The sequence below is a fragment of the Nerophis ophidion genome, linkage group LG09 (assembly GCF_033978795.1).
Source record: "Nerophis ophidion isolate RoL-2023_Sa linkage group LG09, RoL_Noph_v1.0, whole genome shotgun sequence".
In the NCBI taxonomy this organism is placed as follows: Eukaryota; Metazoa; Chordata; class Actinopteri; order Syngnathiformes; family Syngnathidae; genus Nerophis; species Nerophis ophidion.
Genome location: NC_084619.1, coordinates 65,943,335 through 65,960,741, shown reverse-complemented (window position 1 = coordinate 65,960,741; position 17,407 = coordinate 65,943,335). Strand labels below are relative to the sequence as shown.

General features: G+C 41.6%; 1 protein-coding gene across 2 annotated transcripts in view; it reads left to right on the top strand.

Moving 5' to 3' along the window:
- sh3pxd2ab (SH3 and PX domains 2Ab) overlaps positions 1-17,407 on the top strand; it is a 228,941-nt gene that overhangs the window by 186,460 nt on the left and 25,074 nt on the right. For both annotated transcript variants that reach the window (XM_061911591.1, XM_061911589.1), the window contains exon 8: positions 2,847-2,960. In XM_061911591.1, the coding sequence (XP_061767575.1) occupies positions 2,847-2,960 (114 nt within the window). The remainder of the gene's footprint in view (positions 1-2,846; positions 2,961-17,407) is intronic.

Here is a 17,407-nt window from a genome sequence, read left to right as displayed (position 1 = left end):
TGACATGAGCATGAGGGAAACAGCATGGCTGGGCATGAAAGGGTTGAGGAATACGGAAAGTCGCCAGGCCGACAGCCTGGTAACTGTGGCTTAAATAATAGCTATGATAATTAACAACAGGTGTGAGAGCTGAGGACAGGGGCGTGACATGAGGTGAAACTAATGAGTTGCTATGGTGATAAAACCAACAAGGAAGTGCAAACATAGGAACCGATTGTCCACAAAACATGACCAAAACAAAACCGGATCTCATGGGCGTGACACTGAGGGTGTTTCAGTGTTATGACTTCACCTTTATCTTGACTTTTTACACCAAAATGCGTCCGTTCTCCCTTTTCTGTCTACACACTGTGTCTGCTTGTAAGTAGTCTGTGTGTGTGCACTGCTGAACATGCTCCTCTGCTTGTAAAACCAGCAATGTCACCACAAGCTCAGGGGAACCGGTACTTTTCAAACAAAGTATAGTACCGTTTTGATTCATTGGTACCGCGATACTATACCAGTAGCGTTATACCGTACAACCGTAGCGCACACATGGGGTGGGGAAATGAAAAAAGGGGCAGGATCACTTTGTTTAAACTCAATATCAACTAAAAGTGTAACAAAATGATAGATTTTGGCGCTCATAAACAGGCTTGAGGGAAAAACCTTACACAAAAAACATCATTAAAAGTAAAATGTGGATAAATGGTGACTGTTAATGCAATGAGGTTAGTCACCCCGTGGTGTGGCGGCTCTGGTGCCTCCCAACACAACAGTTCTTCAGGGACATGTGCACTGGAGGTCTGGCCCAGCTGTGATGGAACTCTCCCATCATCCCAGTCTTTATGGCCCTCCAAACAGCTGCCAGGTGTGTGCGTTGCCAAACAGCTGCCAGGTGTGTGCGTTGCCACAGCAGCACGTAGCACATACTATACAAACCCCGTTTCCATATGAGTTGGGAAATTGTGTTAGATGTAAATATCAACGGAATACAATGATTTGCAAATCCTTTTCAACCCATATTCAGTTGAATGCACTACAAAGACAACATATTTGATGTTCAAATTCATAAACTTTATTTTTTTTGCAATTAATAATTAACTTAGAGTGTCATGGCTGCAACACGTGCCAAAGTAGTTGGGAAAGGGCATGTTCACCACTGTGTTACATCACCTTTTCTTTTAACAACACTCAATAAACGTTTGGGAACTGAGGAACCTAATTGTTGAAGCTTTGAAAGTGGAATTCTTTCCCATTCTTGTTTTATGTAGAGCTTCAGTCGTTCAACAGTCCGGGGTCTCCGCTGTCGTTTTTTACGCTTCATAATGAGCCACACATTTTATATGGGGGACAGGTCTGGACTGCAGGCGGGCCAGGAAGGTACCTGCACTCTTTTTTTACGAAGCCACACTGTTGTAACATTTGTCTTGCTGAAATAAGCAGGGGCCCTAAACACATCCCTAGGGAGGCGTTCGGGTGGCATCCTGACCAGATGCCCGAACCACCTCATCTGGCTCCTCTCGATGTGGAGGAGCAGCGGCTTTACTTTGAGGGCACGTCCAGCTGGTAGGAGGCCACAGGGAAGACCCAGGACACGTTGGGAAGACTATGTCTCCCGGCTGGCCTGGGAACGCGTCGGGATCCCCCGGGAAGAGCTAGACGAAGTGGCTGGAGATAGGGAAGTCTGGGCTTCCCTGCTTAGGCTGCTGCCCCCGCGACCAGACCTCGGATAAGCGGAAAATGATGGATGGATGGATGGATGGATAAGCAGGGGCGTCCATGAAAAAGACGGCGCTTAAATGGCAGTATATGTTGTTCCAAAAGCTGTATGTACTTTTCAGCATTAATGGTGCCCTCACAGATGTGTAAGTTACCAATGCAATGGGCACTAATGCACCCCCATACCATCACAGGTGCTGGCTTTTGAACTTTGCGTCGATAACAGTCTGGATGGTTCGCTTCCCTTTTGGTCCGGATGACACGATGTCGAATATTTCCAAAAACAATTTGAAATGTGGACTCGTCAGACCACATTTGCATCAGTCCATCTTAGATGATCTCGGGCCCAGAGAAGCCGGCGGGCGTTTCTGGATGTTGTTGATAAATGGCTTTCGCTATGCATAGTAGAGCTTTAACTTGCACTTACAGATGTAGCGTCCAACTGTATTTAGTGACAGTGGTTTTCTGAAGTGTTCCTGAGCCCATGTGGTGATATCCTTTAGAGATTGATGTCGGTTTTTCAAACAGTGCCGTCTGAGGGATCGAAGGTCACGGTCATTCAATGTTGGTTTCTGGCCATGCCGCTTACGTGGAGTGATTTCTCCAGATTCTCTGAACCTTTTGATGATATTATGGACCGTTGATGTTGAAATCCCTAAATTTCTTGCAATTGCACTTTGAGTAACGTTGTTCTTAAACTCTTTGACTATTTTCTCACGCAGTTGTGGACAAAGGGGTGTACCTCGCCCCATCCTTTCTTGTGAAAGACTGAGCATTTTTTTGGGAAGCTGTTTTTATACCCAATCATGGCACCCACCTGTTCCCAATTAGCCTGCACACCTGTGGGATGTTCCAAATAAGTGTTTGATGAGCATTCCTCAACTTTATCAGCATTTATTGCCACCTTTCCCAACTTCTTTGTCACGTGTTGCTTGCATCCAATTCTTAAGTTAATGTTTATCAGTTTGAACATCAAATATGTTGTCTTTGTAGCATATTCAACTGAATATGGGTTGAAAAGGATTTGCAAATCATCGTATTCCGTTTATATTTACATCTAACACAATTTTCCAACTCATATGGAAACGGGGTTTGTAGAAGGTCGAATCTGCGGTCCTTGTGCTGATCATGTTTTGGTCTTGCAGGCTGGTGGTTCGTCAGCACGGCGGAGGAACAAGGCTGGGTCCCCGCCACCTACCTGAACTCCCACAGCGGCACACGAGACGACATAGAGCTGGGCGCCTCCAAATCCGGCCAAGGTAAGTCATCACGGAGCTCGGCTGCCCACACAAACACTCGGTTTTTAACTCCAGGTCGGAACACAGAGTAGATTCAGGTCTGCATCAATAGTGAGGAGTACTTCCAGACCGCAGCCTGGTGATGAGCAGTCCAGTCCAATACAGTGGAGTACTGTACAGGAAAAGATGTTAGTCACATGTTTGGATTTTGTGTCCTTGGTTCCACATACTGGATCGGCTTTGCGTTGTAGTGGGGCCATTACGCCCATACTTGCCAAAGCCTTTCGCAGCATTTAGTTTGGCGACGACAACAAAGCGTGTGCATGGGAGTGATTATTAGACTTGCAAACAAGCAGTGAGGTTTGAACACAAACATATTCCTGCAACACGTTGTCTTATTGTGTAAAAATGTGATTTTGGATCTCCTATTCGCAAAGAATTGCAAACATAATTAAAGCTGGAAGCACCGATGGACGGGACTGCTGGTCTAAGTCAGACCTACATAGAGGTTTTTGATTCATGTCTCTACGACATTCCTAACAGAAGTTACGAGCAGTTTTGTCTGTCTTATTACTAGGGGGCGCTAGAGCGCAATTTGGATTTTTGGGGTTTGGTTTTAGATTAGATGGCAATTTTTGCCAGTTCTGATGTGTGTGTAAAATTGTGTGAGTTTTGAAGCATGTTAAGGGGGTCAAATTACAACTTGGTGTTTCTGGATGTTGTTGATAAAAGGCTTTCGCGTTGCATAGTAGAGCTTTAAATTGCATTTACAGATGTAGCGACCAACTCTATTTAGTGACAGTGGTTTTCTGAAGTGTTTAAAAGATGGTCAAATTGTGGGGCGGCATAGCTTGGTTGGTAGAGTGGCCGTGCCAGCAACTTGAGGGTTGCAGGTTCGATTCCCGCTTGTGCCATCCTAGTTACTGCCGTTGTGTCCTTGGGCAAGACACTTTACCCACCTGCTCCCAGTGCCACCCACACTGGTTTAAATGTAACTTAAATATTGGGTGTTACTATGTAAAGCGCTTTGAGTCACTCGAGAAAAGCGCTATATAAATATAATTCACTTCACTTCAAATTGCAGCTCGAAGAGGCAAAAATTACATTTTTTAGGAAAGTTTGCGCAGGTGTTCTTTGAAGGCGCGTAAAATCAAAACCGGAGCAGTAATTCAAACTATTTTGATACATTTTAATCAGAAGGGTTAAATCTCTCTCCTGTACGAGTTTGAAGCCGACACGACAAACGCGATCAGAGGAGATAATTTTTGAAAAAAGGTGACGGGTTTTTACAAAAATGTGGTAATAGCCAACTTCCTGTTGATTTTTGCTGAAGGAGGTCAATTATTAAAATGTAGGTCTAAGTGAGACCTACATAGAGTTTTTTGTTTTATGTGGCGACATTCCTACCGGAAGTTACAAGCAGTTTTGACTGTGTTTTCTTCCTAGGAGCAGTTTTTTCTGTGTTTTATTCAAAAATTGCGCTAGAGCGCAATTTTGAGTTTTGGGGTTTCATTTTTTTATTAGATCGCAATTTTCGCCAGTCCTGATGTGTGTGTCCAGTTTGGTGAGTTTTGAAGCATTTTAAAGGGGTCAAATTACAGCTCAAAGAGGCAAAAATTGAATTTTTTAGGAACATTTTGTTTTGAATGGGTTTTTGCCAACTTTCTGTTGATTTTTGCCCTAAAAGTTTAAATTAGGAAATCTAGGTCTAGGTCAGTCCTACATAGAGGTTTTTGTTTCATGTCTCTACAACGTTGCTAACGGAAGTTACAAGCAGTCTGTTTTTTTTTTCCTAGGGGGCGCCAGGGCGTAATTTTGATTTTTGGGGTTTGGTTGTTTTATGAGATGGCAATTTTTGCAGGTCCTGATGTGTGTGTAAAATTTGGTGAGTTTTGAACCATGTTAAGTGGGTCAAATTACAGCTCGAAGAGGCGGCGGGATAAGAAAGAATAATAAAACCTTACAGATACAATGTCCCATCGTACTAATAGGGACAATGTGGTCCCTAATAACTAAACTGTCAGAGTTTGTTGTTGACGAACCCCAAGATGCAGAGATGGAGGCAGGCATTGGATAGGAAAACATGATTTAATAAAGAAACTAAAACAAGAACAAACCAAAGGGGTACAACGAAAAACGCGCACGAGGCGAATAACCAACTAAGAGAGCTAGCATGGGAGCTAGACAACAAAAGGAGCCTAGCGTGGAAGTTAGCGGGTAGCGAGCAGGAAAACAGAAGTCGTACTTGTAATATGAAAGCAATCTGTAAGCAAGGAACAAAAAACAGTAAGCTACAAACATCTAACGAATATAGCTTACCACTACGCTGCAAAGACACGACACAGCACAACACGACAGGATCGACAATACAGAAGCGACAATACAGGACAATAATCCAGCCCTGACTGGAGAAACAAAGGAAGTTAAAAAAGTTGCGGGCTGATTGACACCAGGTGTGGCCAGGTGCGAATCAGCCGCATCTGATTGGAAACAGCACTCAAGGAGAAAGACAGGAAACCAACAAAATAAGAGCGCTGACAGAATTAAAGACAGGAAATACTACACAAACAGAGGAAAAAACTATGACATAACCAAACTGTCAGGGGCAAGCCTGACATAAACACTGGCCATGTTTTTGTGTAGATTCTCACTCCTCCAGGTAGGGTTCTACGGTATCCCGCTACTAGTATAGTATGGCGGGACTAACGAATCAGAAACAAAAAGTACCGGTTCGCCATATTATTTTTTTAACGTGCATGACGGCGCGTGGTGACATTGCTAATTTTACAAGCAGAGGAGCATGTTGGGCAGCGCACGCATACAGAGTACTTACAAGCAGACACAGTGTGTGGACAGAAAAGGGAGAATGGACGCATTTTGGTGTAAAAAGTCAAGATAAAGGTGAAGTTATAACACTGAAACACCCTCAGGAAGAGATGCTTTAAGACATGGCTAGCTAGCTATAAGCTAACATCCATCCACAGTTTAGCTACTTCTAATTCAGTAATCCTGGCCTCCATGGCGACAAATAAAGTAAGTTTTTTTAGATGTAGCATTATCACCGGAGGACGAGGAATCGCTAAACATGCTTCACTACACACCGTCGGAGGATACAATAGCTCACATAATGTAAACAAATGCCATGGGTGGATCTACACCTGACATCCACTGTAATGATACCAAGTACAATAGCGTATCTAGTCGATACTACAATGATTACATGGATATTTTTTATCGTTGCAAAATCTTTTTTCCTTTTTAAAAAAATTCATATTATGTTTTTAAAGTTAAGAAATACGTACCTGGACACATGAGGACTTTGATTATGACCAATGTATGATCCTGTTGTCCCACTTGGACTATGACTTGGACTATGGGATAGTTTGTTTCTCCGATGCAAAAAGAAATTTGCACAAGCCAGACGTGAACGTGATTACATTTTTATTTAATAATCTACTAAATTAAACAAAAAGCAAACAAAGGGCGCACACAATGGCGGAGAACAAACTTGGCTAATGAAAAAAACAAAAGACTAGTACAAAGGCGACAAACTATAAACATGAACAAAAAAACTTGCACTGTGGCATGAATAACAAAACTCACGTGGCGTGGACAAAACGAACAGCATGGTATGGCATGAAGGAGTTGAGGGATGTGTGGGAAGTTGCCAGGCCGACTACCTGGTAACTCTGGCTTAAATACTATCCATCCATCCATCCATTTTTTACCGCTTTTCCTGTTCGGGGTGGCAGGGGGTGCTGGTGCCTATCTCAGCTGCATTCGGGCTGAAAGCGGTGCACACCCTGGACAAGTCGCCACCTCATCACAGGGTCAGGTCGTGATTTTTGTCTGAGAGTAACCCTGGGAATCAAAGCTTGGCTACACTTTAGGTTTAATTGTGATGAGTGACATATGTTGTGTGCAATGTTAAATGTGGATGTTGCTTAAATAATAGGCTATGAAAATTAACAAACAGGTCTTAGGGCTGAGGACAGGGGCGTGAGATGAGGCCCAGGTGAAAATTAATTAGTTGTCATGTTAGCAACACAAACCAGGAAGTGCAAAACAGGGACTGAGTGTCTAAAAAACTAAACATAACATGACCAAAACAAAACATGATCCATAGGCGTGACACCTGTAACTACTGTCATTTTTATTGTTTATAAACTCAGGAAAATACGTCCCTGGACTAGTGTTGTCTCGATACCAATATTTTGGTAACAGTACCAAAAATTATTTTGACACTTTTCACTACTTTCCTAATAAAGCAGACCACAAAAATTTCCATTATTGGCTTTATTATAACAAAATAGCCGGTACAGTACCGAATATAATTCATTAGTATCGCGGTACTATACTAATACCGGTATACCGTACAACCCTGCCCTGGACACATGAGGACTTTAAATATGACCAATGTATGATCCTGTAACTACTTGGTATCGGATCCATACCTAAATGTGTGGTATCATCCAAAACTAATGTAAAGTATCAAAGAAGAGAAGAATAAGTGGTTATTACATTTTAACAGAACTGTAAATAGAACATTTTAAAACAGAAAACAGTGCGACACCTACCCTTTACATCAATATTTCTTACCATATTATTATTGAATTATTAGGTATCATATTTTATTGCACGATCCTGTAACTACTTGGTATCGGATCCATACATAAATGTGTGGTATCATCCAAAACTAATGTAAAGTATCAAAGAAGAGAAGAATAAGTGGTTATTACATTTTAACAGAAGTGTAGATACAGTCGAACAAGCTAAAACAGAAAACAGTGCGACGCCTACCCTTTACATCGGTATTTCTTAACCATATTATTATTGGATTACTAGGTATCATATTTTATTGCACGATCGTGTAACTACTTGGTATCGGATCCATACATAAATGTGTGGTATCATTCACAACTAATGTCTGTCCACGGTATTTGTTGATGAACCCCAAGATGCAGAGATGTAGGCAGGTATAGAATATGAAAACATGATTTAATTAAAACTAGACAAGAACAAACAAAAAGCACGCACGTGGGCGGAATAACAAACTAAGGGAGCTAGCGCTGGAAGTTAGAAAACAAAAAGGAAGTTTAGCATGGAAGCAAGTGGATAGCAAACAGAAAAACTGGAAATAACTTATGGCTAACAAGTACAGCTTACCGCTGCGACGACCAGGACAAAATGTAGCACGACAGGTAATAGCTGAAAAGAATCTCTTCGACACGACAAGAGCAACATATGGCGACGACAAGTCCAAATGACAATACAATGATCCAGCAACTGACACAAGACAAAGCAAGTACAAATAGGAGCAGGCTGATTGGCAACAGGTGTGGCCAGGTGCCAATCAGCCGCAGCTGAGGAGGAACACAGCACTTAGGGAACAAGACAGGAAGCTGACAAAATAAGAGCACTAGACGGGAACTAAACACAGGAAATACTAAACACGGAGGAAACAGACAAATGCAGAGGAAAAAACTAAAATATAGAAAAACTGTCAGGGGAAAGAAGAGAAGAATAAGTGAATATTACATTTTAACAGAAGTTTAGATAGAACATGTTAAAACAGAAACCAGTGCGACGCCTACCCTTTACATCAATATTTCTTAACCATAATATTATTGGTTTATTAGGTATCATATTTTATCGTACGATCCTGTAAATACTTGGTATCTGATCCATACATAAATGTGTGGTATCATCCACAACTATTGTCAAGTATCAAAGAAGAGAAGAATAAGTGATTATTACATTTTAACAGAAGTGTAGATAGAACATGTTAAAACAGAAAACAGTGCGACACCTACACTTTACATCAATATTTCTTATCCATATTATTATTGGTTTATTAGGTATCATATTTTATTGTACGATGCTGTAACTACTTGGTATCGGATCCATACCCAAGTGTGTGGTATCATCCAAAACTAATGTAAAGTATCAAAGAAGAGAAGAATAAGTGATCATATCATTTTAACAGAAGTGTAGATAGAACATGTTAAAACAGAAAACAGTGCGACACCTACCCTTTACATCAATATTTCTTAACCACATTATTATTGGTTTATTAGGTATCATATTTTATTGTACGATCCTGTAACTACTTGGTATCGGATCCATACCCAAGTGTGTGGTATCATCCAAAACTAATATAAAGTATCAGAGAAGAGAAGAATAAGTGATTATATCATTTTAACAGAAGTGTAGATAGAACATGTTAAAACAGAAAACAGTGCGACACCTACCCTTTACATCAATATTTCTTAACCATATTATTATTGGTTTATTAGGTATCATATTTTATTGTACGATCCTGTAAATACTTGGTATCGGATCCATACATAAATGTGGGGTATCATCCACAACTAATGTCAAGTATCAAAGAAGAGAAGAATAAGTGATAATTACATTTTAACAGAAGTGTAGATAGAACATGTTAAAACAAAAAAAGAGCAGATATTAACAGTAAATGAACAAGTAGATTAATAATCCATTTTATACAGTTTGTCCCTCATAATGTGTACAAAATAATAGGTGTATAAATGACACGATATGTTACTGCATACGACTAATTAGGAGTCTTTTTTTGTTTACTTACTACTAAAAGACAAGTTGTCTATTTTATTTAAGGACTAAATTACAATAATAAACATATGTTTCATGCACACTAAGATTTTTTGTTTATTTTGTGTTGTCCCCTTTATTTGGAAAGGTACCAAAAAGTATCAAAAGACATTTTGGTACCGGTACCGATACCAAAATATTGGTCCAGGGACAACCCTCGACACTACATGGGTAAAGATCAGCTGATCAACAATCAGTTCAAAAGGCAAATGTTGGATGACCAGGATCAGATTTGTCTAATACCAATCGGTCGTTTGCCTCTATTGTTGCACACCATTGAGTTAGTAGAACCCCCCTATCGTGGAAGGTGACTATATTTGGGGTAGAGATTCCAGGACATTGTTGTAAGGATTGTGCAGAACTCTAGTTTGACATAGATGGTTTCTTCCACACTGCATTCAAACACTCAGAGGAATGTCCCTTGTTGATGCACAACACATATTTGTGTCACCACAGTTACACGGGCCACGCCTTCCAGAGACATGCAGTCTTTTTTAGGGGAGCCCCACAACGAGGAAGTTTTATGGATGAAAGCTGACGGAGAAGAATTGCATTTCTCCAATTCAACCTTTGCTGATCTCACACTGCTTGCATCTTAAGCCACAGCAGTGGTGTCCAAAATCCACCCGGGGACAATACGCCCCCTAATAATACCGTATATTGAAGCATAGTACGTCTGACTATGGTAGCCGTAATGCTCCAACAATCAATCAATCAATGTTTATTTATATAGCCCTAAATCACAAATGTCTCAAAGGACTGTACAAACCACTACGACTACGACATCCTCGGAAGAACCCACATAAGGGCAAGGAAAACTCACATCCAGTGGGACGCCAGTGACAATGATGACTATGAGAAACCTTGGAGAGGACCTCAAATGAGGGCAACCCCCCCCCCCCTCTAGGGGACCGAAAGCAATGGATGTCGAGCGGGTCTAACATGATACTGTGAAAGTTCAATCCATAGAGCAGGGGCGCTCACACTTTTTCTGCAGGCGAGCTACTTTTCAATTGACCAAGTCGAGGAGATCTACCTCATTCATATTTTTTATTTATATTTATTTATTTATGAAAGAGACATTTTTGTTAACAAGTTAATGGTGTTTAATGATAATACAAGCATGTTTAACACACATAGATTCCTTTCTTTCATGAAGACAAGAATATAAGTTGGTGTATTACCTGATTCTGATGACTTGCATTGATTGGAATTAGACAGTGGTGCTGATAACGTCCGCATTTTCAAATGGAGGAAAAAAAAAGTCCTCCTTTCTGTCCAATACCACATGAAAGTGGTTGGATTTGGCATCTCATTTGTCCAACTTGCATACTCGTTTTTAAACACTTTGTTATGAGAGTAGCATATGTGTGTGGCCCTTTAATGTCTGGCAGCAGGTGAGTGACGTCAGTGAGAGTGCGGGTGGGCAAGCAAGTGAGAAATTGGTCGCTGAGGGGGGGGAGAAATACATTGGCATCAAACTCCGTAACTTGCTAGCTTGTGAATGCTAACTTTCTGAAACTCTTATTTTGTTAGCACAGGCAGGATGAAACAGGTCTTTTATGGTGAAGACAGGAAGTGTGCAGTCGGTCTTTAGAGTTTTGACAGTAGGTACGGAGTCTCTAGAAATAAAATGTGTTTCTCTGCGTCCGCCCTATTCGTGATTTTTTTCTTAAATATGAGCTTGCAGCAGCCAGCGTCATCTCACAAGATCCTCGGGTGCCGAGAATGTCAAACAACTGACGAAAGTGAAGTCTTGGTATGATTGATGATTGCTCATTTTTATGTCTATTTTTTAATGCCTGGCTTGAGATCGACTGACACACCCTCCGAGATCGACCAGTCGATCGCAATCGACGTAATGGGCACCCCTGCCATATAGGCTCCAACACAGCCGCGAGAGTTCAGTTCAAAGCGGATCCAAGACAGCAGCGAGAGTCCCGTCCACAGGAAACCATCCCAAGCGGAGTCGGATCAGCAGCGCGTTACTAAAACGGCCTTCTTTCATCTCCGTAATATCGCTAAAATTCGCTCCATTCTGTCCACTAAAGACGCCGAGATCATTATCCATGCGTTTGTTACGTCTCGGCTCGACTACTGTAACGTATTATTTTCGGGTCTCCCCATGTCTAGCATTAAAAGATTACAGTTGGTACAAAATGCGGCTGCTAGACTTTTGACAAGAACAAGAAAGTTTGATCACATTACGCCTGTACTGGCTCACCTGCACTGGCTTCCTGTGCACTTAAGATGTGACTTTAAGGTTTTACTACTTACGTATAAAATACTACACGGTCTAGCTCCATCCTATCTTGCCGATTGTATTGTACCATATGTCCCGGCAAGAAATCTGCGTTCAAAGGACTCCGGCTTATTAGTGATTCCAAAGCCCAAAAAAAGTCTGCGGGCTATAGAGCGTTTTCCGTTCGGGCTCCAGTACTCTGGAATGCCCTCCCGGTAACAGTTCGAGATGCCACCTCAGTAGAAGCATTTAAGTCTCACCTTAAAAATCATTTGTTTACTCTAGCCTTTAAATAGACTCCCTTTTTAGACCAGTTGATCTGCCGTTTCTTTTGTTTTTCTCCTCTGTCCCACTCTCCCTTGTGGAGGGGGTCCGGTCCGATCCGGTGGCCATGTACTGCTTGCCTGTGTATCGGCTGAGGACATCTCTGCGCTGCTGATCCGCCTCCGCTTGGGATGGTTTCCTGCTGGCTCCACTGTGAGCGGGACTCTCGCTGAAGTGTTGGATCCGCTTTGGACTGGACTCTCGCGACTGTGTTGGATCCATTATGGATTGAACTTTCACAGTATCATGTTAGACCCGCTCGACATCCATTGCTTTCGTCCTCTCCAAGGTTCTCATAGTCATCACTGTCACCGACGTCCCACTGGGTGTGAGTTTTCCTTGCCTTTATGTGGGCCTACCGAGGATGTGGTAGTGGTTTGTGCAGCCCTTTGAGACACTAGTGATTTAGGGCTATATAAGTAAACATTGATTGATGTATTGATGTCCCCAACCAATACATAGGCGAGCGGTCCATCCTGGGTCTCGACTCTGGACAGCCAGTACTTCATCCAAGGTCATCGGACTGGACCCCCTCCACAAGTGAGGGGGGGACAGAGGAGAAAAAGAAAAGAAGCGGCAGATCAACTGGTCTAAAAAGGAAGTTTATTTAAAAGCTAGAGTATACAAATGAGTTTTAAGGTGAGACTTAAATGCTTCTCGAACTGTTACCGGGAGGGCATTCCAGAGTACTGGAGCCCGAACGGAAAACGCTCCATAGCCCGTAGACTTTTTTTGGGCTTTAGGAATCACTAATAAGCCAGAGTCCTTTGAACGCAGATTTCTTGCCGGGACATATGGCATCAAGCGGTGCGACTTCTTAGCGTCCAAAAACTCCTTTTTTCATTGTTCTAAAAGTTGGAGGGACTAGGACCCGGAACATTAGGACTGAGTACACACTAATCACTACTATACAAGAAATCTAGGAATAGGTATTGAAGCTCGGTTCCATATTAACACTGGTGCAGACGTAAAGGGTAGTAAGCACATTTTAAAACAAAGTAGCTATGAGGGCTGAAAGAAGGCCGACTGAAGTGATATCGTGGAAGTATCGTCCTGTAAGTAGGCAACCAAAGTATGACGCTCTTTTTAAACTTTATTGCCAACCTTAGCACGTTAAAGGCCTACCAAAACCCACTACTGCCGACCACGCAGTCTGATAGTTTATATATCAATGATGAAATATTAACATTGCAACACCCGCCAATAGAGTTTAATTTACTAAATTACAATTTTAAATTTTAAATGATGACGTCTCTTTCATCGCATAATTACACAGTATTTTGGACATCTGCGTTACTGAATCTTTTGCAATTTGTTCAATTAAAAATGGAGACGTCAAAGAAGAAAGGTGGGGGTGGGAAGCTTCTAGCCTTCAGCCACACAAACACACGGTGTTTCCTTGTTCAAAATTCCCGGAGGTGAAGCTTTACTATGGATCAGAGCGGTCAAGTGAATCCCGACTACATGTCGACTGGCAGTTTTCGGTGATAAAATTGTGGAAATAAGTCGCCTCTTACCGGAGATCAGCGGAGCTTCTGTTGTGCTGCAGCTGCCGTGACTTAATTCCCTGAGAGACTGGCGTCAACACACCCTTGGACACACCCCTCCGACTATCAGGTATTATTAAACTCACTAAAACACTAGCAACACAATAGAAAGATAATAGCTTTCCCAGAATTATCCTAGTAAATTTGTCTAAAAACATCTGAATCGCTCCCAATGCAATCGCCTTTTTTTTTTGTTATACTTTTTTTTCTAGTCCGTCACTCTAAATTTCCTCATCCACGAATCTTTCATCTTCGTTCAAATTAAGGGGGAAATTTTCGCTTTCTTGGTCTGAATCGCTCTAGCTGCTGGTGGCCATGATTGTAAACAATGTTCAGATGTGAAGAGCTCCACAACCCGTGACGTCACGCGCACATCGTCTGCCTACTTCCGGTACAGGCAGGGCTTTTTTATCAGCGACCAAAAGTTGTGAACTTTATCGTCGATGTTCTCTACTAAATCCTTTCAGCAAAAATATGGCAATATCGCGAAAGGATCAAGTATGACAAAAAGAATGGACCTGCTATCTTCGTTTGAATAAGAACATCTAATTTCAGTAGGCCTTTAACAGCAGCTCCAAGGGTCAACACCACAATGTCAACTCAGCACTTCCTCATTACCAACCAATCCCAGTGCAAGGTGCGTTCACGAACAGCCGGAATTATGAGCATCAAAATTACAACACAAGTAAGTCGGGGTTTTTTTGCATATTTTCTATGTTCGGTTTTGTTGCTGGTTTTGCTCCAATGACAATTTGTTGTAGCTTGAAGTACTTCGAAAGTACTAACTTGGTACTAGTATTGGGTAAAATGTCAACAATACCAATCCCAAGTAAATAAATGAGGTTTTGTCCTAAATGGATTGGTTTGTGACAAAAATAGTTTCATTTATTTACTTGATATATTTCTTATTTTATTTCCTATTCCAGTATGTTATATATCTGTTGTGTGTTCCGTATATAGTCTGAAGGACTTAGGTGAAATACATGTCAAAATTGTACTAAAACTGTGACAAAAAAAAACAGGTTTTTCTAGATTTTCACCCCTAAATCCACTCGCACACTTCCCTGCTCCCCCGGTGTGCATTTTGTTGCATTTTCCTAGTTTGATTTTAAGGTAAAAATTATTCAAACAAAGCTGAGTTGTCGACGTTTTTTTATTTTAACTAAATTTAGCCGTCTAGCATATTTTGACACACTTTGGATTGTTTTTTTTTGCATCCTTAGGAGTCAAAAAGGTAAATAGTATCAAAATGGGGCCTCTGCATCGCATTAAATGTGGGTATCTAGTTTCAAATGTACATACAGCTAGCGTAAATAGCATGTTAGCCTCGATTAGCATAGCATGTTAGCATCGATTAGCTGGCAGTCATGCCGCGACCAAATATGTCTGATTATCAAAAAACTCACCTTTTGTGATTTCTTTGACTTTATCGTTGCAAATGCATCTGCAGGTTATCCATACATCTCTGTGCCATGTCTGTCTTAGCATCGCCGGTAAAATATGAAGACACTCTGGTACATTCAATGGGGGTCTGGCGGCAGATTTCTTGCCAGTGGTGCAACTTGAATCCCTCCCTGTTAGTGTTGTTACACCCTCCGACAACACACCCACGAGGCATGATGTCTCCAAGGTTCCAAAAAATAGTCGAAGAAACGGAAAATAACAGAGCTGAGACCCGGTGTTTGTAATGTGAAAATGTGTGTTACCTCGGTGACGTCATGGCTAAAAGACAGATAAACAGAAAGGCGTTTAATTTGCCAAAATTCACCCATTTAGAGTTCGGAAACCGGTTAAAAAAATACATGGTCTTTTTTTCTGCAACATCAAGGTATTTATTGACGCTTGCATAGGTTTGGTGATAATGTTCCCCTTTAAAGGCAGTGCGGTCACGGCAGCCCTTAAAAATGTCGGCCGGGTGAAAATTGGGAAAAATTCGGGAGAATGGTTGTCCGGAGGTGCACTGACATTCAGGAGTCTCTTGGAAAAATCGTGAGGATTGGCAAGTATGTTGCTGGGGCGGGAAAGCCATTCATAGAAGGTGAATTCATTAAAAAGTGCATGTTAGATTTTTCAAGATTTCTTTACTTGCGGCCCAGCCTCACCCAGTTTCTGCATCCAGTGCAGGGTATCTGCGGATCCTTAAAAAGTCCTAAATTCATGTATCTAAAATTAAGGCCTTAAAGGGGAACATTACCAGACCTATGTAAGCGTCAATATATACCTTGATGGTGCAGAAAAAAGACCATCTATTTTTTTTAACCGATTTCCGAACTCTAAATGGGTGAATTTTGGCGAGTTAAACGCCTTTCTGTTTATCGGGCTGGAGGCGATGACGTCAGAATGTGACGTCAGAATGTTTAACACACCCACCATTTTAATTTTCAACACATTACAAACACCGGGTCTCAGCTCTGTTATTTTCCGTTTTTTCGACTATTTTTTGGAACCTTGGAGACATCATGCCTCGTCGGTGTGTTGTCGGAGGGTGTAACAACACTAACAGGGAGGGATTCAAGTTGCACCACTGGCCCGAAGATGCGAAAGTGTCTGCCGCCAGACCCCCATTGAATGTGCCGGAGTGTCTCCACATTTTACCGGCGATGCTAAGGCAGACATGGCACAGAGATGTATGGATAACCTGCAGATGCATTTGCAACGATAGTCAACGAAATCACAAAGGTGAGTTTTGTTGATGTTGACTGCCAGCTAATCGATGCTAACATGCTGCGCTAATCGATGCTAACATGCTATTTACCGGCGGTGCTAAAGCAGACATGGAACAGAGATGTATGGATAACCTGCAGATGCATTTGCAACTATATTATGATTCCTTCCACCCACATTTAATGCGAAAAAAACACTTACCAATCGACGGATTTAAGTTGCTCCAGTGTCACAAGATGCGAAAGTCCTGATTGTTTGGTCCGCACATTTTACCGGCGATGCTAACGCAGCTATTCGGCCATGCTATGGCTATGAATAGCGTCAATAGCTTCAGTTTCTTCTTCAATATTTTCCTACTCCAACCATCTGTTTCAATAAATGCGTAATCTGTTGAATCGCTTAAGTCGCTGAAATCCGAGTTTGAATCCGGGCTAATGTCGCTATATCTTGCTGTGGTATTCCCATTGTTTGTTTAAATTGGCAGCACTGTATGACGTCACAGGGAAATGGCCAGTGTCTTCGCAGGGAGCGAAAATAAGGCACTTTAAAGCTTTATTTAGGGATATTCCGAGACCGGTAATATCTTGAAAAAAACTTCAAAAAATACAACAAGCCACTGGGAACTGATTTTTATTGTTTTCAACCCTTTTGAAATTGTGATAATGTTCCCCTTTAAAAATTATTTCATTTGAAGTGAAGTGAAGTGAATTTTATTTATATAGCGCTTTTCTCAAGTGACTCAAAGCACTTTACATAGTGACACCCAATATCTAAGTTCCATTTAAACCAGTGTGGGTGGCACTGGGAGCAGGTGGGTAAAGTGTCTTGCCCAAGGACACAACGGCAGTAACTAGGATGGCACAAGCGGGAATCGAACCTGCAACTCTCAAGTTGCTGACACGGCCACTCTACCAACCGAGCTTAAAACGGTCTTAAATTTAGTACTCAATAGTCTTAAATTGTCGGGCCAGTTTTTTTTTTTTTTTTTCCGGCATGTCTTTGAGTAAAAGTGAGTGATTTGAGCTCACTCATTTTTTCTTTGTATCTCCTCAAGAGATACA